This window comes from Agelaius tricolor, unplaced genomic scaffold, assembly GCF_023055355.1.
Source record: "Agelaius tricolor isolate 1412-34295 unplaced genomic scaffold, bAgeTri1.0.p SCAF_1, whole genome shotgun sequence".
Taxonomy (NCBI): Eukaryota; Metazoa; Chordata; class Aves; order Passeriformes; family Icteridae; genus Agelaius; species Agelaius tricolor.
The window spans coordinates 42,636,570-42,664,313 of record NW_027269261.1 but is presented as its reverse complement, the minus strand read 5'-3'; the positions used below and the strand labels follow the sequence as shown (position 1 = coordinate 42,664,313).

The 27,744-nt window shown below is 44.1% G+C and overlaps 1 protein-coding gene across 1 annotated transcript; it reads left to right on the top strand.

Annotated features, from left to right (window-relative positions):
• Positions 1 to 3,357: 3,357 nt before the first annotated feature.
• CAPN9 (calpain 9) lies at positions 3,358 to 26,789 on the top strand. The gene is made up of 20 exons (XM_071426808.1): positions 3,358 to 3,570; positions 8,423 to 8,492; positions 8,911 to 9,029; positions 9,609 to 9,742; positions 10,096 to 10,264; positions 10,765 to 10,848; positions 11,047 to 11,132; positions 12,867 to 12,944; positions 15,261 to 15,421; positions 16,197 to 16,354; positions 16,975 to 17,183; positions 17,837 to 17,873; positions 18,953 to 19,033; positions 19,541 to 19,598; positions 20,167 to 20,231; positions 22,562 to 22,630; positions 23,999 to 24,077; positions 24,733 to 24,849; positions 25,914 to 25,972; positions 26,763 to 26,789. The coding sequence occupies exons 1-20, from the start codon at positions 3,358 to 3,360 to the stop codon at positions 26,787 to 26,789; spliced, it is 2,073 nt and encodes a 690-aa protein (XP_071282909.1).
• The last annotated feature ends 955 nt before the right edge of the window (positions 26,790 to 27,744 follow it).

The window sequence follows — 27,744 nt, the reverse complement described above, 5'->3', positions numbered from 1 at the left end:
CCAGCCTGTGCATCACTCATGCTGTCATGCTGTCACCTTGAAATCTTGCCTGGTCATGTGGCTTGCAGAGAGATCTCTGCAGTCTGCAGGAGCCTAATGGTGTCCAGAGCAGTCCCACTAGGAATTAATTGCATTCGATCTGACAGCTCCCTGTGTGCCAGCAGCACTTTCACACGCTGGCAGGCTCTCACTCACTGCCTGCACAGCCCAAGGACAGACCTGCTCCATCCCCCTGCTGGGACAGCCCGGTGGGCTGCAGACCCACAGTTCCTGAGGCAGTGGAATCCTGGAGGAAGGACTTTATTACTCAGTGTGACAAGACTTTCGTATCAGTACTGTCTTCTATTGCTTAAATGTCACAATATGTCTGCTGGGACTATGTCCCAAATGGAAATGTACACAGGCTAGTGTCGCAGCCTCTCATTGTCTGTGTTCACCTGCTGCTCCAGGGAGTGTTAAAATACACCCTGCTTTTACCCACTGAGCCAGGACACCAAGGAGCAAAGGTGTTCCAGGTCAGTGGCTCAAGTCCTGCTCGCCACCCTCCTGAGCAAGTAGGATTGTGTTGCTGGTGTCTGTCCATAAGAGACCATCACAGGATGTGTTGCATTTCCCTCCCAGCCTGAATATCTGCAGAGAGCACCGAGTGGCAGGAATAACAAGTGGAAAAATGCTCTTTCACTGCTTCCAAAAGATTTCATGGTAAAAGAGCAAAACTGCTCAGTCCTTGTAAAACTCAAGAGTGGGGTAAGCATGTAGGTGAAACATAGATTTGTTTGTTTCTGCCCTTCAAGAGATGACCCTGTGATTCTTAACATATGTCAGGCAAGGTATTGCATTTTCATAAAAACTGAGACATTTTATAAGTGTTTTCTGCTCGTTCCTCTTTTTTCCACCCACACTCCCCAGACACCATCTCTCCTGTGCACTTTTAGTGCCTTGACACCAAGGCTGAAATCTCAGAGACATGAATTTTCCTGCAGTGCCATGACATGAAGCAGCAGGGCAAGGAGAAGGAAATGCTGTCCCTGCCCTCTGGGAGAAAGGCTAAAGCATGAAAAAATTTCTTATTGCACACCAGAATGTTCACATAGGAGAAAATCCGCATGCATTCCCCTGCAGCAGGACAAGCCCCTGTAGAGCTCAGCCCACACATTTTCATCTGCAACTGAACTCTGAAAGGAAGAAATTTCCTGAGGTGATACATGATTACCCTCCTTGGGACACAGCATGTGTGCAGTCTGTGTGTCTAGGGCACTGAAGGTCTCCTTCCCCATTAAACATGTTACTCTGGTGTATGAGAATGTGCCTTGGCCCACACAGAGGTGTTATGGATAAAGTTCCTGGTTTTGCTGATGGTTGAGTATGAGATTTTGGGTACTTCACATCCCGGGGCTTGTGTTGGCACTAAAATGCCTTTTACCTGCCTTAACCTGATATCTGGTATTCCTCTCACTTGACTCTATGCATTTGATCTGGGCATCTACCCTGAGCTACCCCCCATGAGGGTCTGTCTAGAGGCAAATGAAGGACACAGTCATCTCCAGAGGGATCTCAAGGATGAGTACACAGTGAGTCACTTTCTGGAGGTTTTGGTCTTCTCAATGGCTGTGGAAAAAGCTGACATGAGTAACTTGGAGTCTATTGTGCAAACCTAAAGTTTGGTCAAATGACGGCCAAGTTTGGAGCACCAGGCCTGCCTCTTCTCACAGATTTGGACTGTATCCACATATTTGCACAATGGGAACTTGGTCTCAGCAGGAGTCTGCAGATATCAACAATGGATGCAATTATGGGGAATAAACATGGGAATATACGTTCTGAAAAAGAAAGCTTTCCTCCCAGCACTGCTGTGAAAAATAGCAGAACAGAGAGGAACTAATTCTGTTTCACCTAATTGCTCTCCATAAATCATTTCTTGGCAGCAGGCTAAACTGGTCCTCCAAAGGGCCAATTAAAGCAAAGGGAGGCAGAGTGCTGTTTGTACTCAGGGGTGTGTTTTATACTACAGGTACTGTAATTTGTTCCAAGAGGGTGGCATCTCCTCCCTTTCCAAGCAGAGAGGAATGTCTATGTCTGGCTCTGAGTGTTATTTCTTCAGTGCATCCATGGTGCATTGTCTGGCATTCTCTCCAGCCAGTGTTTTACCATCCAACGTGAGATAAAATGGTGCAGGTGAATGCTGGTAAGCAGAAAAATCACAGAATCATTTAGGTTTGAAAGGACTAATAAGATCATTGAGTCCAACCACCAACCAAGCACTGCCAAGTCCACTGCTAAACCATATCCCTGAGCACACATCTGCACATCTTTTAAATATCCCAGAGGATGGTGACACCACCACTTCCATGGGCAGCCTGTTCCAATGCTTGACAACACCTTCCATGAAGAAGGCCCCTTCTGAGCTTCCTCTTGTCCAGGCTAAATGACCCCAGTTCCCTCAGCTGCTCCTCATAAGACCTGTGCTCCAATCCCTTCAGATGAACAAGGTCATGAAACCTGGAAATCAGTGACAATCCAGTATTTGTTTTAAAATCACACCATACAGTGCACGTAGAACTCCTTCAGCGTGCGGCCCATCAGAATCCCTCCTCAGGGATTTTCTAATGCTCTTGCTGTGTTTGCCCAGGATGTACCCAGCTCCAAGTCCTCCCCACTAGCTTTGCACACCCCTCTTGTGCACACCCAGCCCTTGCTCTGCACTCTGCCAGCAGAGCAGCCACGGCTAGGGCATCTCTTGTCCCTGCTGTCCCTCCTGCATGATGTCCAACAGGAACAACCCACCTGCCCGCTAAGGCAGCCCTGCCGCAGGCAGCCCAGGCCGCTCTCCCGCCCGGGAGAGAGAGCCAGGCAAGCTGGCAGCGCGGCCGCAGCCCTCCGTGGGCTCTGGTTTCCCTCCCAAGCCCAGCCCAATGGCCCTGGCTGAGCTCTGCATACCTCGGAGCCACCCCCGGGCCGTGGCAGCCTCCCGCGGGGCCGTGCCGGGCCGGGAGCGGTGCCAGGGCCGCGCACACCCCTCACACCCCTCCTGGCCCGGCAGCCGCGGGGAAGGAAGGAAGGACAGGGCAGCCCGGGCCGCTCCCTGGGTGTCCGGGACCGGCCGCCTTCCCTCCCTGTTTGCTTTCAGGGTGTTTGTCTCTGGTGCTGTGCAGGTCAGTCTTGCTCAGCAGCAGCTCAAGGAGGTGACACGGAGGAGGGCTGGAGGATACTGCCGGCTCACCCACCACAGAGCCCTTCCCAGCCCCTCGTCCTTCACAAGGCACGTGAGGCATTCTGGTATCCTCGCTCCCCTCTCCTTTCCCACCTGTTCTGTCCCCACCAGAGAGCCTTGTCTCTCCGGGCAGGTGGGCGGCAGACATGCCCTATCTGCACCAGGACTCGAAGCCGCGGCCGGCTGCGCATCCCGGCGGTGCCCGAGGCACGCACAGCTCGGGACAGGGCTACGAGCAGCTGAAGCGGGAGTGCCTGCGTAGGGGTGTCCTCTTCGAGGACCCCGACTTCCCCGCCTGCAATTCGTCTCTCTTCTTCAGTGAGAACCCAGCCATTCCCTTCGTCTGGAAGAGGCCTGGGGTGAGTATACCCTTGTGTTTGTGCCTCCCATCCCGCCCAAGGTCAGGCAGCTGGGCTTCAGGGGGGCACCAAGAACCCCCTGTTCAGGGAGATGTGGAGATGAAGTGTGGGAGTATGGAGGGGCTTGACAGCTAGCCTGCAAGCAAAACTGAGTTAGAAGAAATAACAATTGATGATTTTCTGGTGTATCTATAGCAAAGAAGAAGACAAAGCTGTTAGCATGGAAACTGATTAGAAAAGATACATGAAAATTTTTGTAAGCTAGACTACGTGCTTAAGTAGATGTGTATATGTACTTTATTAAATTTCTGTAAAACTTTTGCCAATTATATTGACGTTAATTGCTTTACACCAATGAATATAATAAGTTATTGTAATGTAATTAATGAGTTAAGATCACGCTTTGTTAAGAGTATATAAGCTAGAGAACGTGCAGAATAAAAACTTTTTTCTTCTTAGACCCTGATCACGTGTGTGTATATCAATCCAACCTAACAGTGACATGGGGGGAAAACCTTCCCACCTCAGGAGCAGTGGCTTAGGATTGGGATGCCCCTCACAAAGAGCTCAAGCTGCAGGATGAAAGGGCTGGAAGGCTTCACCCCATGTTTCAGGTGTAGCTTATTGTACAGACACCGTTATGCATGTGTATTTATGTGCATGCATAAAGGACTCGTAATCAGCTTCTCTCTTACATTATTGCCGGATAAAAGATGAAAGTAAGAGGGCACGCAGGGAATTAAGGGTAAAATACATTATGATAATGTTCTAACTGTGTAAAATTGCTTATTATTAATGTAGGAAATTCATAAATGAGATCAACTTCAAAAATTCAAACCTTTTAACTTTTACAGCACTAGAGTCTTACACTTACCTGCTCACTTCCATCAGGGAGCACTGAGAGATTACAACTGCATGCTGTGGCTACTGAGCCATTCAGCAGTAGCCAAGGGCTCAGTGAGTATCTCTTAATGCATCTTGCATAACAGTCATTAATAACACAGGAGGAGCCTGAAGCTGCACCAGTCACACGCTCTCAGATCATAAACCCAGCATCGCTCCAGGTTCCTTCTTCTCACTTCACCCTGTAACTAATAACCACAGGAAAAAAAATGTGGCAACATTTCATTTCTTTGCTAAGGACTGATATTTATTCTGGGTTTTCTTCATAGTCTGTGAGCTGCTTCCTTTATAAAAAACTTTTCTTTGGTGATAGTGATACCAAGGGAGAGAAAGAACAAAGTAAGCTTAAAGAAGGGTTTAAATTATCCTAATTCCCAATGATAAGCATTCAGTGCCTCAGCATCTTGTAGTTAACATAGTGCCGATACAGAGCAGAATTAAAGCTGTTACTCCTGGACAAGTTTCAGTTTTGAAAAAATTGGAGATCCCAGCCCATGCTAAGTGCAGCCCCCACAGGCACTGCTGCCTGTGTGTGCTCCAGAAAGCCAGGTGCTCTGTGGGGCTGCCTCCCAGCACAGGAGAGGCTGTGAGGCTGAGATGCTTCGGGGGCGGTGACTCTAGAGTGCTGAGAGGCATCAAAAATGGACACTAAATCTTAAAGAATGGTTTGCCTTTGCCCAGCTCTCAGGTGCTAGTTTGTCTTTTTAGGGCTCGGAATAGTTAAAATCTGGTGTAAAATGTGACCAGGAGTGGTTGAGAGCTTGTGTGCCCTTGTGTATGGTACACAGGGGCAGTGGAGAATGGTCTGTTTTCTTCAGGATCTTTGTATGCTGAACTGGAAACATTTCCAGGATGAGTAAGTTACCTCAAATGGCATCTGCCTTTACTCCAGTTCCCCCCACACACTTTTGTGAGCTGCACAGCAAGAAATAAAACTCAGGGGAGGCTGAGAGGATGTGTAAGGACAGGGTATTAGTTATGTTCTGCTCTGTCTCCTCAGCATTTAAACTAAATCAGTTTCATCTCTACTATCTGTCAGGAGTAGCAGCAAAATAGAGGTGGTGTAACAATTTCAATTTAACACATTTTAATTTTTTAAAGGGAACATTGGCCTGGAGCATGTGCCAGGTGAGTTGCCACAGCTGGAGAGGCTGAGCACAAAATCATGGCCTCTGTGCAGGGTATCTGTATTCCAGCTTCTTTCATGGTGACTGTTTTTTACTGCATCTCCCACCAGTATTTTACAGTAGCTTGGTTAAGTGTAGCGCAGTACATGAGGGTGATTGCAGGGACAAATAATCTAAATCTTCTGATTTACAATCTGTTAGAGTTTAATCTTTAGTAATGAGAGTAGAGAAGGCTTTCTCATTACTTTGACATGCATATATCTGCATATATGCATGTTTGTAGCAGCATGAGCAAGACCTTCACCTAGCACTAATCTGTAAATCTCCCACTGCAATCAGTGAGCTACCTGGATCTGCATCAGATGAATATCTGACTTTCTACATAAGTGAAGTGCTCCACGATTCAGACATTTAGTGATTTTGTTTAGCAATACTTTTAAATCCTTTTTAATTTCAAATTCAAACTGTCCTTTATCAAAATTTTAGAACAATCTGAAGAACATAAGACTCTTTTCTCATTATATTTCCTTTCCTTTCCTTAATTCAACAGCTCAGTGTCTGGGAAAGGTAGACATATAAATTGAAGAATGAAAAAAATCCAACTCAAGAAAGGAAAGACAAATGGGTTTTACCAATTTCAGATGAGTCTAGAGTCTACAGGAGGAAGTAAGAAAGAAATATTCCTAGTATGAACAGCCACGGACAAACAGTATGACAAGTTGGGACCAGGCAGAGAAATGTAATCACAGAGATCACCTAAACAATCTCACTCCCAGTGTGTTTTAGCTCTCTATGTGTCCCCTCTACCAGTGCAAGACAGGCACTGGGATGCAATTTGTTTTCTTTTGGGTTTAAAGAAACATAGCTTTAATGCAGCATCAGGACAGTCACAGGTCACTGTGTTTCATCGCTCTGAAGACTGCATGTTCCTCCTTCCAGGCAATGCCTTTGTGCAGGTGAATCCTTAAGTTACTGCATGCTGTGTGTGAATGCTGGGTTTTGTCCTTTAACATGCCAAAAGTCCTGATACATTATTATACTATCTGAAAGTCCTTTCAAAATTAACATTATTTTTGCACCACCCACTCAAAAACTGTAGTGCATTTTCTTTTGTTCATCAGAGAATGTGGCACAAGTCCAGTCAACACCCTTTTAATTCCTTTTTATTGATTTTTTAAAAATTATTTTTGATTGCTCTAGACACAGGAGATCGAAAACATTTTTCCATGTATGAGTTACAGAGATGTGTTATAAACAATGAGTCACAAATCAAACCCATGTCAGTGGAAAGGTTTTTTATCTTGTCCCTTGCTAACACACAGGGCTTCTTGGTAACAGCTAAATGCATTAGTTTCAATGAGAATTACATCTCCTGAGAGCAATGGAGATAAAACAAAGTGTGTTGCTGAACACCAGCTACTTTATCAGCCATTGCTATATCAATGTCTCAAGGCAATGAGCTGTGGTTTTATTGTTCATGCCCAGTCCCAATGAGACTGAGTGTATTTAACTAGCAGGCGGGCCAGGTGAGGAGGAGCTGCTGTTTGCTTCCCTTTGCTCCACACTCTGGGGACATGGTGTGCTGTGGTACCTCCTCCCCGGGGCACCTGTGCCTGAGGCACAACCTGGCCACCACCTCCTCCCCAGCAAAGGCAAACAAAAATGATGCAAACCAGTTTCCTCCTGGCTATTGCCTCTGCAGGGAGAGCTCCGCAGCAGCAGTGCTGCTTCACTGAGGGGAGTGCCCTGGCTCCAGCAGCAGGTGCTTCAGCAATAAGTGCAGGGAGCTGAACAAAGCTATCAATATCCTGCCCTATGGTCTGAGAAAATGCAGTGATACGAATGCAAAGCAACTCAATTTAATCTAGGCAAATGCAGGGATTAAATGACTGAATGTGCTCTTCTATTTCCCCTGCCCTCCCCATTAATTTGTTTCATTTGCCACTTAGGCAGAAGGATCTGCTTCATGCCACAGGGTCTGCAATAATGTATCAGGGCAGGCTGATTAACTACAGGCATATTCCTCCAGTAATATATTGGATATTCTCCTCTCCCCTTTTCCATTCAGTTCAATCAATTACATTCAATATACAGTTCATGGGAAAATGGAGAAGAATTCCTGCCACATTAATTGGTTTATCACTATAATTTTTCTATCCAGACATGGTACTAGTAATTGAACTAAACCAGTCTAATGAATGCTTGAGAACTGCTGTAATGGCACCATGAGCACCATTCCCTCTGACCTCTGACCACATGGGGTGGGTAGTGTTAGCTCCTCCTAAAAGTTAGCAGGACTGAAGCTGGCTTTGTTGTTTGCTTTTTTGAGGAGGAAATTGTCTCATGGTTGTCAGACACTGTATGTACCAGGTATTACGTGCAAGTAAATAAAAGGCTTACTAGTTCAGTTGAAAGTAAATTGCCAATTTTATTTTTTTCAACCATTGGAGGAAAGCAAGCTAACAAAAAGCCTTGTTAACCAGGGCTGCAGCCTGACATCAATCTTCTGGATGAGTTTGTGCTATGATATTTTAACAATTGCCTACAGATGAATAAAGAATGCCAGCCTTTCATTAGCAGCCAACTAATTATGAAAAAAATGAGGATAGTTGATTCTTTAATTGCTCTACACTGTAATTAATTAGCAAGGATTGCCCATCTTGTTCTTTGTGGTGGCAACACTGCTGCAGGATAATACAGCTCGTGGGGCACACAGGGTTTGTCAGTGCTGCTGCAAGTCTGGTTCAGCAGACTTGCAGATGGTGGTATTTTCCTGTTGTTCCTTAGAAATTCTAAGTAATTTCTCTGTCTCACTGTTGCAGGACATTGTCAAAGACCCCAAGTTTATCGTTGGAGGAGCCACCAGAACTGACATTTGTCAAGGGGATCTTGGTGAGTGATTCCCCCTGGGTGGATGTGTTTGTGTGGAGCAGCAGCAGCAGTGTCCTCTCAGAGGAGGGGATGTTGTCCCTCCTGAGCTGGTGGCAGCAGTGGAGCTGGAGGTCCTGCCCAGGCTTGCCTGGCCCACGGCTGCTTCTTGGATAGCTCCTGCCCATCCATGCCAGGGGCCATCTTGGTGCAGTGGGATTCAGGGTCAGGGAAGGACCTTCACTCCAGGGTACTGTGAGCCCAAGGGAGTCTTTTGTCTACCAGCCCCTCCAGACTGAAGCACAGTCTGCCCTGGCCAGGCAGGGACACCCTCTCTGGGGACATGCAAGCTGTCTTTTGGGTTTCAGGGGAAGTGGCAGCTAGCTGTCATAACATCTCCTCTGGCCCCTTTTCCTCCTCTTTCCCCTTTCTCAATCCACAGGTGACTGCTGGCTTTTAGCAGCCATAGCTTCTCTCACACTGAATGAAAAAGCACTAGCAAGAGTGGTGCCACTGGATCAAAATTTTGGGCCAGATTACGCTGGAATATTTCACTTCCAGGTGAGGTGAACATCTATCACAGAATGAACCCATCTCTGTCATTACATTTCATGGTCTATTTTGCAGTGAGGCTGACAGGTACTGCAGAGGAGACACTGCAGTAGGATTTCTGAGCTTACAGTGTTGTTCATGTTTTGAGTAACAAACTAGAGGGCTACGTCAGCCTCGAAACAGGCGCAAACACAGCCATTCCTGTTATGTGAAGAAATACATAGCTTTAAAAATAATTTCACATTTTCCTGGGCACACACACCTCACTTAGGATATAAGTCCTTAAAGGAGTTGAACTGGTACCTGTAACACACGTGTGCCCTAAAGGAGTTTGGAATTATGTGGTGAACATTGGTGTGATTGACACAGTCCAGGCAAGGAGCTACAGTACAGGTCTACACATTTAGTCTTGGTGTTTTCTAAGACAGATCACCCTTCCTAGAGAGCAGCCTTGCAGGGCAGAGCAGGAACAGATGATTTACATGTCTTCTAATCAAGCCTTACAATTAGAAATTCTGGGACACCAGAATCCTGCTCTCAGGAAATGCTGTGCTGTCAGCAAACTCATGCACCATCCTTTCTAAACAGTTTTGGCAGCACAATGAGTGGCTGGATGTTGTGATTGATGACCGATTGCCCACCTTCAAGGGCCGGCTGGTTTTCCTGCACTCAGCTGAACTCAATGAATTTTGGAGTGCCTTACTAGAGAAAGCCTATGCCAAGTAAGTCCCACTGCTCATACATAATTTGCTACTTGTACATACATTATTCACAGTTTGTTCATATGGTATTCACAATTCTAGTGAGCAGCTTCCAGCATTTGCTGCTGCCCTTGCCAGCCTGACAACTGGCACTAAAGAAGGAGCACCCCCAGGCCATAAAGATACAGAGAAATGGATGAATTAAAAATGGACCTTAAAAGGGCAGCAGAATGACCCCAATACTACTGCTTGGGTACACTCTGGGGTACTTATTTTTACTTCAGTGCTATTGCTGCAATTCTACACATGTGTGAGAAAGCTCTCAGACATGGATATCTTGAAAGCAATTCTCACAGTCAGTGTGTGTTTTCCAGGTTGAATGGCAGCTACGAGTCTCTGAAGGGTGGCAGTACAATAGAGGCCATGGAGGATTTCACTGGGGGTATAGGAGAAACGTATGATGTTAAGGAGGCTCCTGACAATTTCTATGAAATCTTAGGAAAAGCCCTGAAAAGATGCTCAATGGTGGGCTGTTCTATTGATGTAAGTAAGAAATGGGGTCTCAATTTCTCGGTGCCCTCAACTTTGGGGTTCAGTGTTTTCTGGTTTGAGTTTCATTTTTCCTCCTGATGAAGTTTACTGCCTGCAAAGACTAGTTAAAATTTATTGAACTAGGCAGTGTGATACTCAGCTGGCTGATGGGACCCTTCACCACCATCACTGTCCATCAAAGCCTTTTTACAAGAAATGAGACCATGTGAACACCTGATCTCAGTCTGGAAATGTAGATGTGCTAAAACAAAATCAAAGGGGAAGAGGAGGAATTCCACCCTGGAATCACCTCATTTTAAACAATGTTTAAAACCTTCCATATTTTTCTCAAAAGGGCACCACTGCACCATGGTTGAGCAGAAAGACAAGTTCCCTGTTTGTAGCATTGGTTAGCCACTGGTTAGCCTGGTGCTTGGAAGGGACCAGGCGGCACCACTTGTGATCTCACTCTGAAGAGAGAGGTTAATTCACAGTTTTTTCCCCTATTCCAGACCAGCAGTGCTGCTGAGTCAGAAGCCCGAACCCCGTTTGGCCTTGTGAAAGGCCATGCATACTCTGTGACTGGCATTGAGGAGGTATGTCCAGCAGCATGGGGCAAGGAGGGGAAGTTATCCGGGGGAAGTTATCCAAATTCCAATCCAACTCTCCCTCCCATATCTCCTGTGGCACTCTGCACCTTTTTCCCAGCTGTTAACACCAGCCTCTGCACACTGGGGAAGCCTTGCTCCCTAGATCCTGGCACTTGATATTTTCTGCATTTCCTTCTTCCCCAGGTGAGCTATAGGGGACGGCAAGTGCAGCTCATCAGGATAAGGAACCCGTGGGGACAGGTGGAGTGGAACGGCCCTTGGAGTGACAAGTGAGTGCACTGTCCCTTACACACTGGCCTTGCAAAGGCCACATCCCAGCTTCTGCTCCATAGCTGGCTTCCTGCAGCCCCAGCTGCTCCATGGGAAACTAAACCAAGAGTTTGCATGTGCCTAACAGTATTTCTGCCCCACAGCATCTCCCCTTCAGCATATTCAAAGCAGCGCAATGCAGGGACACTGTCAAGGTTGTTTAGCCCCCAAAACCTAGCATCAGCAGAAATCATGCATGAATATAAGTAAGTTAATATTAATACACTCCCAATTGTAAAAGTTACACATTTTTTTTATTAAATATTTACAAGCCTGTTGCTGTAGTACTTGAAACACAACATCCATAGTTTGTCCTACTACAGGTAAGCTGAAACTGATAATGTATTACCCCCTTTGAGTAGCTTGCATCTCTCTGTTTATTGTTTGGGGTTTCTTAAACACATCAGGAGTAATACCTTAATAATAATAAATGGCCATTAAAGTTGTGGAAGAACTCCAAAACACAGCAGGGTTGGTCTGAAAACCAGTCAGGTTTTACTACTAACGGTAAACAAAGTGCAAGCAACACAAAATGAAAAAATATGTGGTAAAAAAATCAACACTACATTCCTCTCCAGCACACACTTTTCAGTATATTTTTTCACATATTCATTGTTTCATTTTTGTTTCACTTTTTCTACTGAGGTTTTTTTTAATTCACATAGACGCAGAGGAGAGGAACCATAACCTGCCTGGCCCTTTAATATTGCTGAGACATGTAACCATTTGTAGGACTACTTCAAATTTCCCTGTCCTTATCATGGCTCAGAAGTAAATTAAATATGTCCACATCAGCTCAGATCCTTTATCTTGAAGAAAAACATGGATAATTGACATGTATAATGAGTTCTTAAATTTGAAAAAGATGGAAAGGTTATGATCAGGACAGGCATCTGGCAGTTTATGCTGTTCATCAAAAAGGCTGTCTCTGCAAAGCAGAGCTCTGACTCTGCCCTTGGGAGGCTTTCTGGAACTCAGGATGCAGAGGGGCTTGCAGGTCAGTACAGGAGCCTCTCTTAACATTTTGCAGTGGTTGCTGGAATTAAAAACCACAACACAAGGTGCCTTCTACTCCTTAAGTTTGTTATGTCAAATTGGAAATACATTAGTGCACTTCCACATTTCCTGAAAAGCTCTATCAGGTTTTTGTTTGGTTTTGATATGCCACAGCTGGAGTTGAAGGGGTGTGTGTAAAGGAGGCAAAGGCTTAACCTGGGGCCCCAGTTACTCCACTGAATCTCTCTGTGCAGTCAGTTCCCACTGACTCAATCTTGAAAAAACATCTGGCCCTAAATTAGCAACAAGAGTGAAAAAGATGATGGTGCTACAGATGGAATACAGATTTAAGGAGAGTGTTTACTTACCAACATCTTGAGGTTTACCAATAGCCCTACTGTCTCCAACCCAAACACCTGAGACTAGTCCCAATGTCAATAACTCACATAAAGACCACTCTGGAGCAACTTTGGGATTTTTGGCCTGGTGCTGCTTTTGGCTGCATCAATTAGTCTCTGCAACCATGAGTGCCAACGGGATCAGGAAACCTCTTAAATGCAACTGTGTTTGTGTAAGCTGCACAAATAAAACACATGTGAGAGAAGAACAGCCTGCTGTTATGTCCTGCCAGTCATTCTGAGCCAGGGAAAATGGATTGCCACATGCCTGTAGTAAAGCTTGGTTTTGTGCTCCCGCAGCTCTGCAGAGTGGCACTCAGTCAGCCCATCGGAGCAGAGACGCCTGTCTCAGGCAGCACGGGATGATGGAGAGTTCTGGTAAGACACAGGTTCTTAAAGTCTGGGACTCTAATCAGAAATCAAGGTGCAAGTGGCCAAAACAAGCAACAAAGGAAGAAGCCTTTGCATGATGAAAATTCTCAGTTTCTGCCTAAGAGATGACAGGTAGAACGCTCCCTTTGTTTTCTGTGTTTCGTATGTGCCTATACCTGTTTTTATAACAAAAGCCCTCAAAAATCAGTTTAGTTAATGGCATTGGTATTTCAATACTGTGTGTCTCCCATGAATGTAACACCCTTTAAATCCTTCCCATGAACAAAGGAAGGATATACAAAACGGAGCATTGTATTGTACTGTGTCAGCTATGAAATGCCTTCAAGATTCATTTTGGGCATGTACTGGAAGAGAATGAGTCCTGAGAAGCAATACTACTAGTTGCATAAAGTAAACAGCACCAAGATACATGTGAAATTGTGGAAAAATTGCAGAAGAGATGAAATGAAATAAAATTAAATGAAATGATGACATTAGAGAAAAAAAAAGAAACCAATATGGTGGAAATTGCTTTAGAAGTATGAAGTGTTCTTCATGGCAAATTCATGATCTCAGACAGAGCAGATGGCTGACTTGCACATGATCCCCCTGCCCTATATTGATTGTGCTGTGACAATGTGTTGGATCACATTTTCTGGGGCCAGATGCTCAATTCATTTACACATTGGTAAATCGAGAGAGGTATGCAATGGAGCTGTTCCAGGTTTTGCCTGCAAGTTAAACAAAAGTTCAACTTCAGGCCTGAGAAGTTATTTGAGATAGACAGTGCAGCATGTTAAGTCACACAAAATGATTTATGACAAATTTTGATAACGGGAGGGAAGTAGGTCCAGTGGCTGTTCCGTTACTGTATTTTTACATAAGATATTTTGAGTTATTTTCTATTGACATAGCACATGCATCAGGGCATTTGCAGCTTCTTCAAAAAGCTTTTGTGTTTGTTTGGGCTTTGGGTTTGGTGGGATTTTTTTGTCTGTTTTTGACCTGGTTACAGCTGTAGCTTACATGGTGAGTGTAAAGGAGACAAAGACTTTACATGGAACCCAAGTAACTCCAGCAAGTATTTCAATACAGGGCAGAACTTAAGGCCTGACCATGTGATAGAGGTAAAAGTGTGCACGTAGGCATCAAATAAACAGTGAAATTAATGGAAAAAAGTCCCTTTTTAAACCCTTTTGTCCTTTGGACTTGTGAGAACTGAAGAAAATCTTCATGGTGACAGGCTGAGGACATTTTGACCTCATTAATTGCCCCAAAGATGTTTTGGCATTTGGCTAATGCATTTCAGATTGGTCCTGTCCAGGTGCTTCTAATAGATGCAAAGGGGCATCTTGTGGTTGGCTAAGGAATCAGCTTCTTAGTCTTAGTCCCTTCCCTCCTAAGATCAGAGGGTCAGTCTTTTCCCTTCATAAGTACAAACCCAGAACAGCTCTAGGGAAATCAGAACAGGTGTTGTACCTCCTTGAAGTCAAATCTATAAAGGGCAACCCCTTCCTCTGCTTTGCAGCACATTTCCAAAGAGCCCAAAATTGCATTGTGTGGCCAGGGAACCAAGCCATTTAGATAGATTTTGCTATGCTGCCCCCACTTTAGTGTCCTGAGCATCAGAGTGAGAATAAGCAGCGTCTAGGGCTAGCAATATCAGGAAATAGCTGACAAGGAAGGGCAGAACTCAGCAAAGCAAACCCTACTGTTTCTTTTCACACCAAAACCAAGTTGTAAAATGGCCCACAGCAAGTGTAAATTAATACCACCACAGACATCTATTTGTTATAAGGAGGAAAAATGGAATTAGCTCTGTTGGACGAGGCACACTGGGGGCTTGCTGGAGCCTATCTGCCTCTGCCACAGGTAAACTTGCATCTTGGAGGGCTTTTGCTCTCCTACTACTCCATTTTGTTGTTAGGCATCTGCCACAGGAGGAAAAGGATTGTTACAGAAGCTTGTGTTAGGGAGGAGATCCATTTCTGTGTGTTATTTCTGTGGTCCAGGGAGAGAGGGGGGCTCTTCCAGACAGCAATTCAGAGCAGAGAATATATCTAGATGTCAAATTGCCCTCACAAAGATCTAATGCATCAGCTCTTTTTCAGAGGGAAGCTCAGCCTACCAAGGCTACCCTCAGGCTTAGAGTATAAGTGAGTGAAAGCTAGTTGCTCTCTTGCTGGCATATATCCATGGTCACCAAAACTACTCTGAATGAACTGGTGATCCGGCCCTGGGGCTCTGGGGGATAAGTGCTTCTGCTGGGCATCCTTCACAAAGATGAATGGCTGCCCATTTCTTACCACTTCTTTTGCTCAGGATGAAGTTTGAAGACTTCAAAGTGCATTTTGACAAAGTTGAGATCTGCAACCTGACTCCAGATGCCCTGGAAGACAGCACTGCCCACAAATGGGAAGTGGCCATCCACCAAGGAAGCTGGGTCCGGGGAGCCACTGCAGGAGGATGTAGGAATTTCCTAGGTAAGTAAATACCAGTTATGAGAAGCAGGCACCAAAATCTTTACCTGCCCTCAGCTATAGCTCTTCAGAGAGGAGGTCTGTGGCCAGAGTTGTGGGTGCAGGACAGTTCAGCTGACAGGAACCAGCTAAAGGGACATATGAGGAATCTCAAACCACTGTGTGGTTTAAGAGTACTGTACTTTAATGATAAGACCTTTCTGTGATTGGCTTTTTTGAATGAACAAACCAAATGAATGGTCCCACTTGAGACTTTGTGGTGAAAGACTTTGCTGGTTTTGCTCTCAGGTTCATTGATCTGATTTACCTCTTAATGACATTTGCATGAGCAGCACTAGGTTCCAATTAGCCAGCTAAACTGCAGCAGCAAGTGTAAAATGCTACAAAAAGCCCAGATCGGCCAACATGTTTATGTGCCTCTGAAGCTGTGTCATGGGTCTGAGCTGTGTTAGTGCAGAATGGCACCAGCACTGTGGGATCATTGTAGCTATGAAATTTTAACAAAATTTCATCTCACAACTTCATTTGAACTATAGTAACTTAATGAGGCCCCAGGCCTAAAATCTTTCCTACACTTAGTTCCATGAAGGACTTTGGGATTTGGCTTATTTTTTGCAAAGCTTAGTGGAAAGAAGTATAATGATTAATGGGAAAACTAAGTTTGAGTGAAACCTCATCTTCATTGTCTTTTTTGGTTTGGCTGGGGGTGTTTTTGTAGTAGTAGTGGTGATTTATTATTCTGAGTCAAGTAACTCTCTGGTGTTCTTTACACTGGCAGAGACTTTCTGGACAAATCCACAAATCAAGCTGCATTTGACAGAGAAGGACGATGGGCAAGAGGAGTGCACATTCATAGCAGCACTGATGCAAAAGGGTCGCCGTAAACTCAAGAAGCTTGGAGCTGAAATGCTGACCATTGGCTACTCTATTTATGAGGTACTTTGCTGCTACAGCACAGAAGCTGCACTATTGCTGTTTGGAACTTTCTCCTGCCCCATTTTTGGGGCCCTTGCATCTAAAATAACCTTTAGTAAGTAACCTAACAGTTGCATCATGGCCTGTGGAGGATGGAGTCTTCTCAGAGGAGAATTTAGGAGTCCCCACAGGGCCATGGGCTCCTTGAACAGACCCCTCAGCCATTCTGTTACCCCCTGCCTGGCTCAGGCAGAGGGAATATTGCTTCTTCTGAGCATCCTGGGGCACATCACACACCGATGCCTGTCCCTGAGTGAGGTTGAGGTTGGTGAATCTGTTGTCTGTGTGACACCCTATCTGGGATGGTGGTGTTTAATGGCAGGGCATGTTTAAGTAGGAAGACAATGTCCCAGAGTACTCTGAGACTGCCTTCTGGGTGGGAAAAGACAATGGTAGTGGGTCCTTGCCATAAGGTGGGAGCTAAATTACAGTAGGTACCTGGGAGAGGGAATGCGAGTCAGGATCACAGCCTCGAGTGACACTTGTGCCCGGCAGAATTTGTCTCAGTGATTAGGAAGGGGGTGAGTATGGCTTTCAGCACACCCTGGCCAGTGCAGCACTGCCTGTTTTTCCCCTCCTAGAGCCCTGGAACAGATGAACACTTGGGCAAAGACTTCTTCAGGTACCACGCCTCCAAGGCCAGGAGCAAAACCTACATCAATTTAAGGGAAGTATCCCACCGATTCAAGCTGCCACCGGGTGATTACATTCTCATTCCGACCACATTTGAGCCACACCAGGAGGCAGATTTCTGCCTGAGGATCTTCTCTGAGAAGAAGGCCATCACTAAGTAAGTCAGCAGCAAGCTTTGGGCCCTCCAGTGCTCCCCTGTACATGGGGTTGTTGGCTGCTGGGGAGAGTGTGGCTGCCAGGCATCCAGCCCTACATCAGAGACCCAGCATGGCAAGCTCTTGATCATTTGGGGTTTTTTGTTTGTACTTTTCCATTTTTGCTAAACCCAACCTTTTTTTGAGAGGAGTTGAGAAGGTGGGAAAATAGGGTGTGCCGTGATGAATCTGCTGGATGTTTGACAGGGAAGAACTGCTTGCTGGCACTGTCTGGGGCTCTGTGAATACAGCAGTGCTTGTTTCCTATTTGTTTCCTCCCAAAGTTTGTCCAAAAGACAATTTTATGTTAAAAAAAGCATACTGAGGAAAAAATGTGTTCACAATGAATAATGAACAAAGAATGAGATTAATTCTTTAGCAGATGACATGCACAGCTGTGTCCTCCCTGAGTCCTGCCTAATGTCTGTTCTAAGGGCTTATACCAAAATTTAAACAGTGCAAAAGTCTGCTTGTTTCATGAATTTTACCTAAACATAACCTGTTATGTTAAAAAAAACATTTTTTCATTCACCTGGGGAAAAGGTAATCATCAAACTTCCACCCCAAGCAGATGTTGAATACCTTCAGATACCAAATAAGGTTTTGTTTTCTCCAGGGATCTAGATGAAAACGTTGCCATTGATCTTCCTGAGGTAAGTCTACAGAGTTAAAGTAGCAAGGGAATAGCTCAGCAGAAGCTGGCACACATTGCTTTTGCTGTCTTTGGCTAAACCATGTTCATTTTACAGGAATGTTACACTACTGCCAGCTTTGTGTATGTCACTGAAATGCTAAGCTTAAAAGAGCTGTAACAATTAAAATCATAATTGTTATGCCTCCCATCCCCTTGAAGGCAGTCAGTGCCAGCCAGCACGAGAGGTGGTGTCAGCCACCACACATGCAGTGAAAGCACCACCCATTAGCACTGGGGAGCCACACAGCCGTTCACATCTTTTAAAATTTTATTTATTGTGAAAAATAAGAAGCAAGAGAGTGTCTAATAGACCTGCATTAATTTTGCACACAAATATCTTTATTTTACTTCTCAGTATCCGCAGGACTTGAGAGGGAATGCTTACACATGCACTTGCCTACTGAAGTGATTGAATTCTTTTTGCTTTTGAATGGCTTGGTCTGCCTGCTGAGCACTAATTGCAGCTGGGTCTGAGTCAGCTCCTGTTTAAATGTATCCCTGCAAATAAGCCATTAATTGTGGTGTGCCTTTCCATGGAAACAAGCTAAGCCAAGATCTAATTTGTCCCTCTTTAGTAAAACTCTTCTCCGGGAACCCAGCGAACAACGACATCTTCATTTCCGCAGTCTCAGGGCCATGTTCTGTAGCAAAATAAATCTGTGCTGGGTAGCATGCTGAAGTGCAGCCACTGGCTGCTGGTCTCAAGAAGGTCCCAGGATGATGCCATGAGAGAGAGCTCAACAGTGCTGTGATTGTTGAAGGTCCAGGGAAACAGAATGGTGTTGGGTGGGATGAGAGGAGAGAGCGGTGTTTTCCAGGATGGGTGCTCTTGGTTTTACCAAGGCAATGGCACACTATATACTTGTCCAGGTGAAGGAAATGAGAGGGTGAGACTCCCCTTGGGCAGAGAGGTGGCTGGGAGAGTTCAGAAACATGTGTACCCTTATTTTAAGATGTACATTGGTCCAGGGTGCACATTTGCAGGAGAAATATCATGTTTTACAATTCTTATAAGGACTTGTGTGGTCGGTGTTGCAGCCTCTACATCCAACCCCAAGCCCACAAGAAACTGAAGAAGAAAAGCAGTTCCGGGCACTGTTTGAGCAGATTTCAGGAAAGGTGAGTGCAAAACACTTTGGGTCAGAGCCAGATGTAAAAAGAGGGGAAATGCTTCTGCTCCTATACAGGGCCGTGGATACATGAAACAAAATATTTTGGGAGTATGCTTAGTTGTAGTGTGTTGTTTGGGCACCAGATGTCACCATGCCTTACGGCTCGATGGATAAGGGTGCAGTCCCTGGTGAGCAAGCAGGAGGACCAAAGCTAGAACTCAAGCTCTGAAGGAGCCTGCCTGGTTTAATGCAACTTCAGTTGCAGTTGAGTTTTCTTTGAATCAACAGCTCCCACTTGAGATCTCCTTCAGGCAGACTTAGGCACAGCAGGCACTCCTGTATTTGCCCAGACCTTAAATTTTTTAGCTTTTTCTGGGTTTTGTATGGTTCTCTTTTGCTGAGCTGCAATAAAGTACAGATGAATGATGTTTATGTTTTCTGGGTAGGTCTGATTACAGAAACATTCAAGTAACAGATGCTTCACTTTCTTTTTTTTTTTTTTTTTCCTCTGCAGGACCTGGCGATATCTGCAGAAGAGCTTGAATATGTTCTGAATGCTGTATTAAAAAAAAGTACGTGCTGGCAACTTCTAAGTTAAGGATTGTATATAACTTTATAAAATCTGCCATTTAATTCATTTACATATAGAAAATTCAAGGCTGTCCTATGACCTCAGCCTGGTGTCCTTGAGCCAGCGAGGGCAGAGCCAGGAAAGCATTTGGTCCATGACCTAACCAGGAGCTTTCCCTGCTTCCAGCATGATCCATGTCAGCTCAGTGAGGCCAGCTCTCTATTGCACTGCCACTCTGCTGTGGAAGGACAAGCACTAGAATGGGACTTTTAAGTCCTGGTTGTAGCTCATGATCCTGCTACAGGCCCTTTGTACAGTGGGAAACATGTCACTGAACCTCATCTCCTGATTTACAAATCAAGGACAGTATTTCCTGTCTCCAGTAAATGCATCTTCTGTCTGGAATGAGACTTCTCTGTGGTGAGAGTAGCCTTCATCTTCTAGTTCACAGCCCTCCCACAATGAGGACTAAGAGTCAGCTATCTCTGTTCATGAGTACTATTTCCTCCTTTCTGCTTATAAAAGACAGCTTTGCCCATGATTTCTTTCTTATTATTGTTCTTTTTCAGCAAAGAATATAAAATTCAAGAAGTTAAGTCTCATTTCATGCCGAAATATAATTTCTCTTATGGATGTATCCTTTCAAATAAGTGCCTGTGAGGCTAAATGAAGAATTAATAGAATTGTCCATAACATTGTATGTTGTGGATGTCAGAAATGGATTTGGTAATGTCATGGCAGATCACCACCCAAAGAAAACAAAAATATGTGACTGTTTTATCCTGATTTTTATTTTAGAAATTTAGGGTTAAGAGTTTCAGCACAAACTGTTTTATATTGCAGACTTTAGAGGCAGATGCTTTAATGCTGACCACCTTTAGAAGTAAATCTTAAGCTTAATAGAACAGTGCATTTTTCAAGCTGTTGTTTATTTGAAAGAGACCTAGAAAACTTAACTCAAGAGAAGTCTGCTGTCTGGAAGGCTAAATTCACCAGGCAGAGTTGTACATGCAAGTTATGGGTCAGAAATTAAGGATCAGCAGTGGTGAAAATTGCTGATATCAAAGCTCTTTTTTAACAATCAGTTTAAAAACTGGAAAATCTGGTCTTTCAACTAGCTCCTGGGACTCCAGGAAACAGACGTGGGTGAGAGTTGTCTTTCCAAATTTAGGCATTTGTGGTGTAGGTGTCTACATCTAAGCCAGCTTTCTAGACTTCCTTTGTAGATAGCAAAAGAGGTGGTGTAATTAATTTTTCTGGATGTACTCAGCTGAGGGGTGCTGAATGACTGCTCAGGCATCAGGTGAGGTAAATCACAGCCCTGGTGCTTCCTCACCAGATTTGTCCTTTGCAGAGTTCTGGTTCCTGCTGAGTTTGCTAAGCGTGGCTTCTCCTCAGGTAGAGCTGCTTTTGCAGTATGCTTTCCCAATAAACAGTTTTGTTGCACATGAGACAAAACAGTCCTACCAAGGCAAGTATCTAATATTTGGTTTATGTGTTGCTTGTTCAGCTGAGATGTTTTTATCTTTTGCTTTTGTTGCTCCAGTCCATGACAGAGGTAATATCCATTAAAACATTTAGAGAAAACAAAAGCAGACAGAGTTTTATCCTGTAAAAGCTAGTTTATAATATTAAAACTCAATGCAGATTAATAACCGTGCACATGCAATGAGAAATGGGACCAGTCCTAAATTTCGTTGCTTAAAAACCAAGGCTCAGTAGGGAGCTGCTGGTCCATGTTCACATCTCATCCTTACATGGTATTGGCACAGAGCCAGGCCCTGTGCCTGACCCTGGAGCATGGCAGCAGTTCTAGGTTTACTATTTAGGATACAACTGAATAGTTTCCATGATTTGCAATGCTTCCAAGCAAATCTCTGCATAGTTTTGAATAAATGGGGAGACGTCTCTTCCTCTGCTTTGGAAGCACAAGGAATGCAGACACAATCATCCCACTCTGGCCATGCTATTTGGAGCACAATGGAGAAGCAAAACCATAAAAACGAAAATCCAAGTCAATGGTGGCACAGTCTCCTGTGTGTCACATGCTACTGAATTCCCTGGCAACTGTCACCATGGGGTGGTGAGGAGCAGGGACGGAGTTCTACATGACCCTGGGAAGAAGAACCTGGCTGGGTAAAAAAACCCTTTGCAGAAGTGAGAATGTCCTTGGGATCTGTGGGTGCCCTCAATAATGTCACCAGCTCAAATAACAGCAGGTGATAGTCAGACCCTGTTTGGCATGTTTTGACCTTTGTGAATGCTCACTGAGCCAGTGTCCATCTGAGCAAGGGCTTTGTCCTGGCAAGATGGAAAAAGGAAAGGGAATGGGACCATTCCTTATTTAGCATTTCAGAACAGGTGCCTCATCCTGGAAATGAACTGTGCTCAGTTCATCAGTAACTCAGTGAAATAAGTCCCTCACTTCAGGCAGAGAGAAGGCCAGGCGGATCTAATCATTGCCTCCTAGAACTGCTATACAGGCATTTATTTCAGACCACAAGGACCAGATTTTGCCAGTCTCACCCCACTGCTCCCATGAATTTTTTGTTGAGCCATTGCAACAGAGCCTCGTCTCTAGATAAAAATACTGAAGAGCACATTGGTTGACTAACTCCTTTGGGTACAGTAGCAATTTGTTTTAATCAGGTAATTTAATTCTCTGAGTCATTTATATCCCATTTACATCCAAAACTGTTCTTGCCTTAGAATAATCTTTCTTCCTCATGTAGTGCCTGAATTGCTCAGCTGTGTTTTTACATCACATAATGTTCCTCCAGTATCACAGCCACAGTCATGACTGTAACTGCTGGAGCTCTACCTTTTGAGAAAATCCAAAGCCAGTTTCAGCAGCACCATAGGCTTTCCAGTCAACATTTTCTTCCTAAGGGAACTACTCTGATAAGTTCAGACTGAATTTGGACTTTCATATAAGAAGTCCTTTTCCTTAGTTCATATTACCAGACCAATGGCTACGGGAAACTGGAATTCAGTGAGTTCAAAGTTTTCTGGGAAAAACTGAAGAAATGGATAGTAGGTGACATTATCCACTGTAATTTTTCCTCCATTTTATTAGCTACTTCCTGAACAGTTTATTAGGTAAAAGCAGACAAAAATGGAGACAGGAGTGTGTTCAAGCCATGAATTTTAACACAAAACAAATGTTTTAAAAGCATGGGGTTTGTTTTGGATAGTCAGAGACATTCTTAGCTTTCCATGATGATAAACCATAATGGTTTTCTGGAAATAACTGAGATTTTTGTAAGCAAATCAACTATGTTTGGGATAAAGAATGCAATGGACACTAAAAAGCAAGCCATTCAAAAGGAAACTTAAGGAGTTTCCATAACTGCTGTTGTACAGAAGAAAGTGATGATTCATGACTAGTAGGAAACAATCACTTCCTAAGTCCCTGCATTTTCATTACTGATCTCTCAGGAGTCAACTGTGCTGAAGTCTGGGAAAGTGCTTATTCTAATTTTAAACATATTTTCCTGCCACTGTATGTGGCAGTAAGAATAAGTAGGCTTGCAGAATCAATCGCAGACTGAATATTCAAATAAAAGACATTATAATTGTTTCCTTATGGCCATTAATAGGTTTTTCTGAATTCATGCTTCACCAAAGTATTCAAAATATGCAGTTCTTTGCTTCTCGTCTAGCCCATCAAAAATGGCCAACACTTTTTCTGGTTACTAATGCCACATCTCTTTTAACAAAGGACACATTGTGTTTCAGCAAGGGGCTTGAGAAATCCTTGTATCCTGTAGGAAGATTTGCACATATATTGGCTGGAAATTTTTAAGCTGAATGTGACGACAGCTCCAAATAACTCATATTCCAAAGGAGAGTCATATTTGTCATCTCAATAAAAGGATGGAATTTAACTCCAGCTTGAAAACTGCTTAATATATAGGTCAAACCTCAAACTGTTTGACCAGTTCTCTTGGTTGTACCATGAATGTGGCTATTCAGCTCTTTTACACTTAGAAGCAAATGAGTAAGTGAGAATATTAACATCATGTTAAAATTTGTCTCTAGTGTTCAGAACTACGGAGAAAAACATAAAAGAAGATTAAGAGAATGTGTCAGTTAAAAGACAGAGAACAATACATCTTTCCAGTTAAAATCACTTTTTTTAAAAAAATCACGACATTTTTAATCAAGAGCAACTCATTATTTTTTAATGCTTGCATTTGGCAGTACTTGTTTAAGTCACAACAACCTGTTATATGACAAGAGAATTGGGACCAAGATTTGCTCCTCCTTTATAAAATCAGACTGGATCTAGACCAAAGTTTTATCACCTTTCTTATGCTGTGCAGTTGGAGATGAACACCTTCCCTTCCTATCCCTTTCCTATGCCAGTACTGAGCTTTCTGTGTACTCCTTTAATAACAGAGTGTCTTCCTTCAATTTGACTTTGATAAATCTGGCTCCATGTCCTCTTATGAGCTTCGTGGTGCTCTTAAAGCTGCAGGTAAGACAAGCACTGCACTTTATCTGGCAAACCTGTTGGGCCAATCAGTGTGAGTGAAGAGGACAACCAATCACACAGGCCAGGTGCTCCTGAACAGGAAGGAGGTCTAAACCCCAGAGAGAACCTAGGCACTTAGAATAGGGGAATTTTGCCCCAGTTACCCCCAGTCCTGAAAGGCAGGCAGTCAGAGCAATCTCTGTGTTTTATTGAGTTCTGTTAAACTCAGCAGGGCTGCACATGTGTAGGGTTAGACCTTGAAACAGACCACTTCAGAGTCCATCTACATTCAAGAATTGAAGGAATAGCAAGTAAGCTGCTATGAAGAGAGATCACTGCATTGGTATTTCATCACAACTTATTTTTATCAAAGCAGAATAATTTTGCAGAAATCCCTCCAAATTCAAGAAGACAGAATGGTCACTCGTACATCAAAGTGTACATGGACTAGAAACTGCAGTGCCTGAAAAATTCCTTGTTCAGAGTTTGTTATTCATTGCAGACTTAAGGAACTTCGTGGTTAGATCTCTTTCTGGACGGATGTGTGCCACTGAGTATCCTCCCATTAAGTGTCTTTCAAGATTAGTTAATAGAGATCTGTAGATTGCCCCTGACATGTGAGGTTGCTCATTTTTTCTTTGTGTGTGTCTTTGGGAAGGATACCAGCTCAACAATTACCTGCTGCAACTGATTGTCCTCCGATACTCTGATGAGCAGTTCCAGATTGAATTTGATGATTTTCTGAACTGCGTCATACGCCTTGAGAATGCGAGTCGTGAGTATCTCCTTCCTCTGGAATTTCATCCCCTTTGAGAAAGAAATTGTTCTGCTTTTGGCTGTTGAGCATGTTGCACAATATCTGAGATGGAGTACAAGGCTAACAGAAAGGAGCTGTGCTTAGCATTTGCATTTAGGGTGGCTTTTCTCCTGTAACGTGAAAAATGTTCTGCTGCCAATGGAAAATTTCCCCATGCGAATAGAGCTTGCTACATAAACTCTGCAGCAATGTTGAAGGCATGTGAAGAATGCTGGTAAAGTCCATGTTGTAACCCTTTTTGTGGCTCACCCAGGAGCTTTATTTGGGATCACAGAAGTTCAAGGTTAAAAAGGGATATTCAAATTCAATATCCCTTTTGCTTCATGGAAAGAGAAAATTGACATGTGCTTGGGCAGGTATTTCCTGTACCTTTTACACAACATGTTCCCTTTTGGCTTCAGATGTGGTTCCCTGTACATCAAGGCACCCAAGGTCTCAGTTCACTTCTGGCACAGGGTCACTCTCATTACAAAGCAGCAGTAGTAGAGATAGGTTAAAAGGCTGGATAGATGGCTGGATAAAGTGATCATTAGTGTGGCTGAGAATTCAAATAAAACCCAATTTACTCTATGAGAAGAAAAATCAACTTTCTTCACTGATTTTTTTGGTTTTATTCTTCTCTTTACTTTCTGGCTTGACTGTAGCAATAGAATTCTTAAATTCTATTGCTAGAGAGATAGAAGTTAAATAAGATTTATAAAGGAATGCAAATTGCTTGGCTTGATTTCAGAGTATACTCCAAATCTGACTCTTTAACAGATTCAGGACACCTCTTCCAGACAAGTCCTGAAGTGACCCTTGCCTAAAGGCCTTAAGTCAGCAAGACATTTCCTCTTGCAAGGACTTTCTTTGTCAGAGGAGCTACCACAACCAAGCAATCCTAAGCAATCTGCCTTTGCACCAGGCCTTCCCTCTCCCTGGCATGGCCACTCGTCCGTCCATCCGTGGTTGTGGACGGGAGAGCTCGTGTATGAATATGAATGAGGTGTATTTATAGCACTGCTGTCCCTTTCTCATTGCAGGAGTATTCCAAGCACTGAGTGTGAAAAACAAGGAGTTCATTAACCTGAATATAGGCGAGGTATGAGCACAGATTCATAAGCGCTGACAAAATGATGGGGTTTCTCTAGAGCTTTGTCCTCTTCTAAGAGCTGGGGTATTTCTGCATGACACTTCAGGTGTCCATGAGAGTGCAGGGGGGGTATCTGCTATAGGTTTCACCACAGCTGGAATTTTACAGCCCACTACAGCCCACTCACTGATTAAACCTCCTCCACGCTATTTCTTTCCTTCCTTGCCCTGTGGCATATTGACAGCTTCCCATGCCCCTTTCTCTGCTTTTATTCCATCCTTGGCTGCCAAGTTTCAGTGGGGCAAAGAGGAAGGGGCAGATGGGGATGGGGCGGTCTTTCACTCCCCCTGAGTCCCCCAGGAATTCAGATCAGCCTCGCCTGTGCATGTCTATCATTTTCTTCTCACAGTCCTCAGCACAGGTTTCTTATTTTCTTGTGCTCTCCTTGTCTCCCTGTTGCTGTGAGCTGTCTCTCATTTCACACTAAGCCAAAGCTTCCTGGGGTGAGGCACAATGAATTCCCAGGGAAAGGAAATGTGGGAACGAACATAGACGTCTGGGATGCAAATAAAGTAGCTTCTGCTTCCAGCATCTAGTGCTTTGCCTTATTCCTTCCTGCTGGCTGAGGTCTCTCCTTAATGACAGGATGTAAAAGCCAAGTGAGCAAAGGTCCTTTCCCTGCCTGGGGTCAACTCAGAGCAAAGTACTGCTTTGGAATGGCTCTCATTTGGGGAAAGACATGGGGAGGGAGAAGGGCCTGAAATACTTAATTGTAAAGTTGACCTTTTTCTGATACTAGTTTATCAGCCTGGGAATGAGCATCTGAAGAAATCTGATTTGGATGCCAGGAGTTTCTTGCAACTTTGCTGCTGAGACTTTTGCCCCAAGAGCTGAGGTCCCCTTCACATGCAAACTTCACCAGGAGATTTCCTGCAGAGAAACATGCATGCTACCTCCACTTTCTGTCCTCCAGTCCTGTGGATGAGTTCAAGTGTCAGATCATGTGGTTTTCGTAGAGCCTAATACTGGATTTGACACTGAGCAATTGGAGGGGAGCACATGCCTCTCAAGCAGGCTGAAACTGTTGTTCCTGAATGACCACAGGTTTTTATGAAATAGGATTGTGTTTAGTTTCAGCATGGCACAGACTACAGTGATTAAAAGTCTTTATTGATGCTTGGCTACTGATTACTATAAGGTGCTTTCGAAAATACAAGGTTGCATAAAACTTGCTCAGTTTGGAATTTATTTCCGGGCACAATGTGCAGCTGCATGACAAGTACCCCATTGTAGCCACATGAATTGCAGTCTGGTGAGCTGTGGACAAAGAAACACTAGGGACTGTATGGATGAAAATTCATTTCTTAATAGTTGTGGTCCCAGGTCCAGGGTTCCTTAGAAGGATGGTTACGCTAAGGTTTGACGTTCATCACAGGTATAACTTTAGGGAAGAATTAATGCACCTCACATTTTCTTAGTCCTTCCTCTGCTACCAGCAAAGTTCCTCTGCTTCACATTTTGCTGTGTAGCCAGAGAGTGTCCCACAGGCTCATCTCTGCAGAGTTGCACACAGTTTGTCACCATCTTCAGAGAAACACGTGACTGCTGAGACAGTGAGAACTTGCATGGGGCCATTTTCCTCCAGGCAGTCTGACATTGTGTCCCACACCAGCCATGCTCCAGAAGAACAACTATAATAATTTAGATTAACTAAATGTACCCATTGGTAAGGTCCTGATCTCTGCAGATGCTATTTTGCATCTGTGACTTACACAGTATTA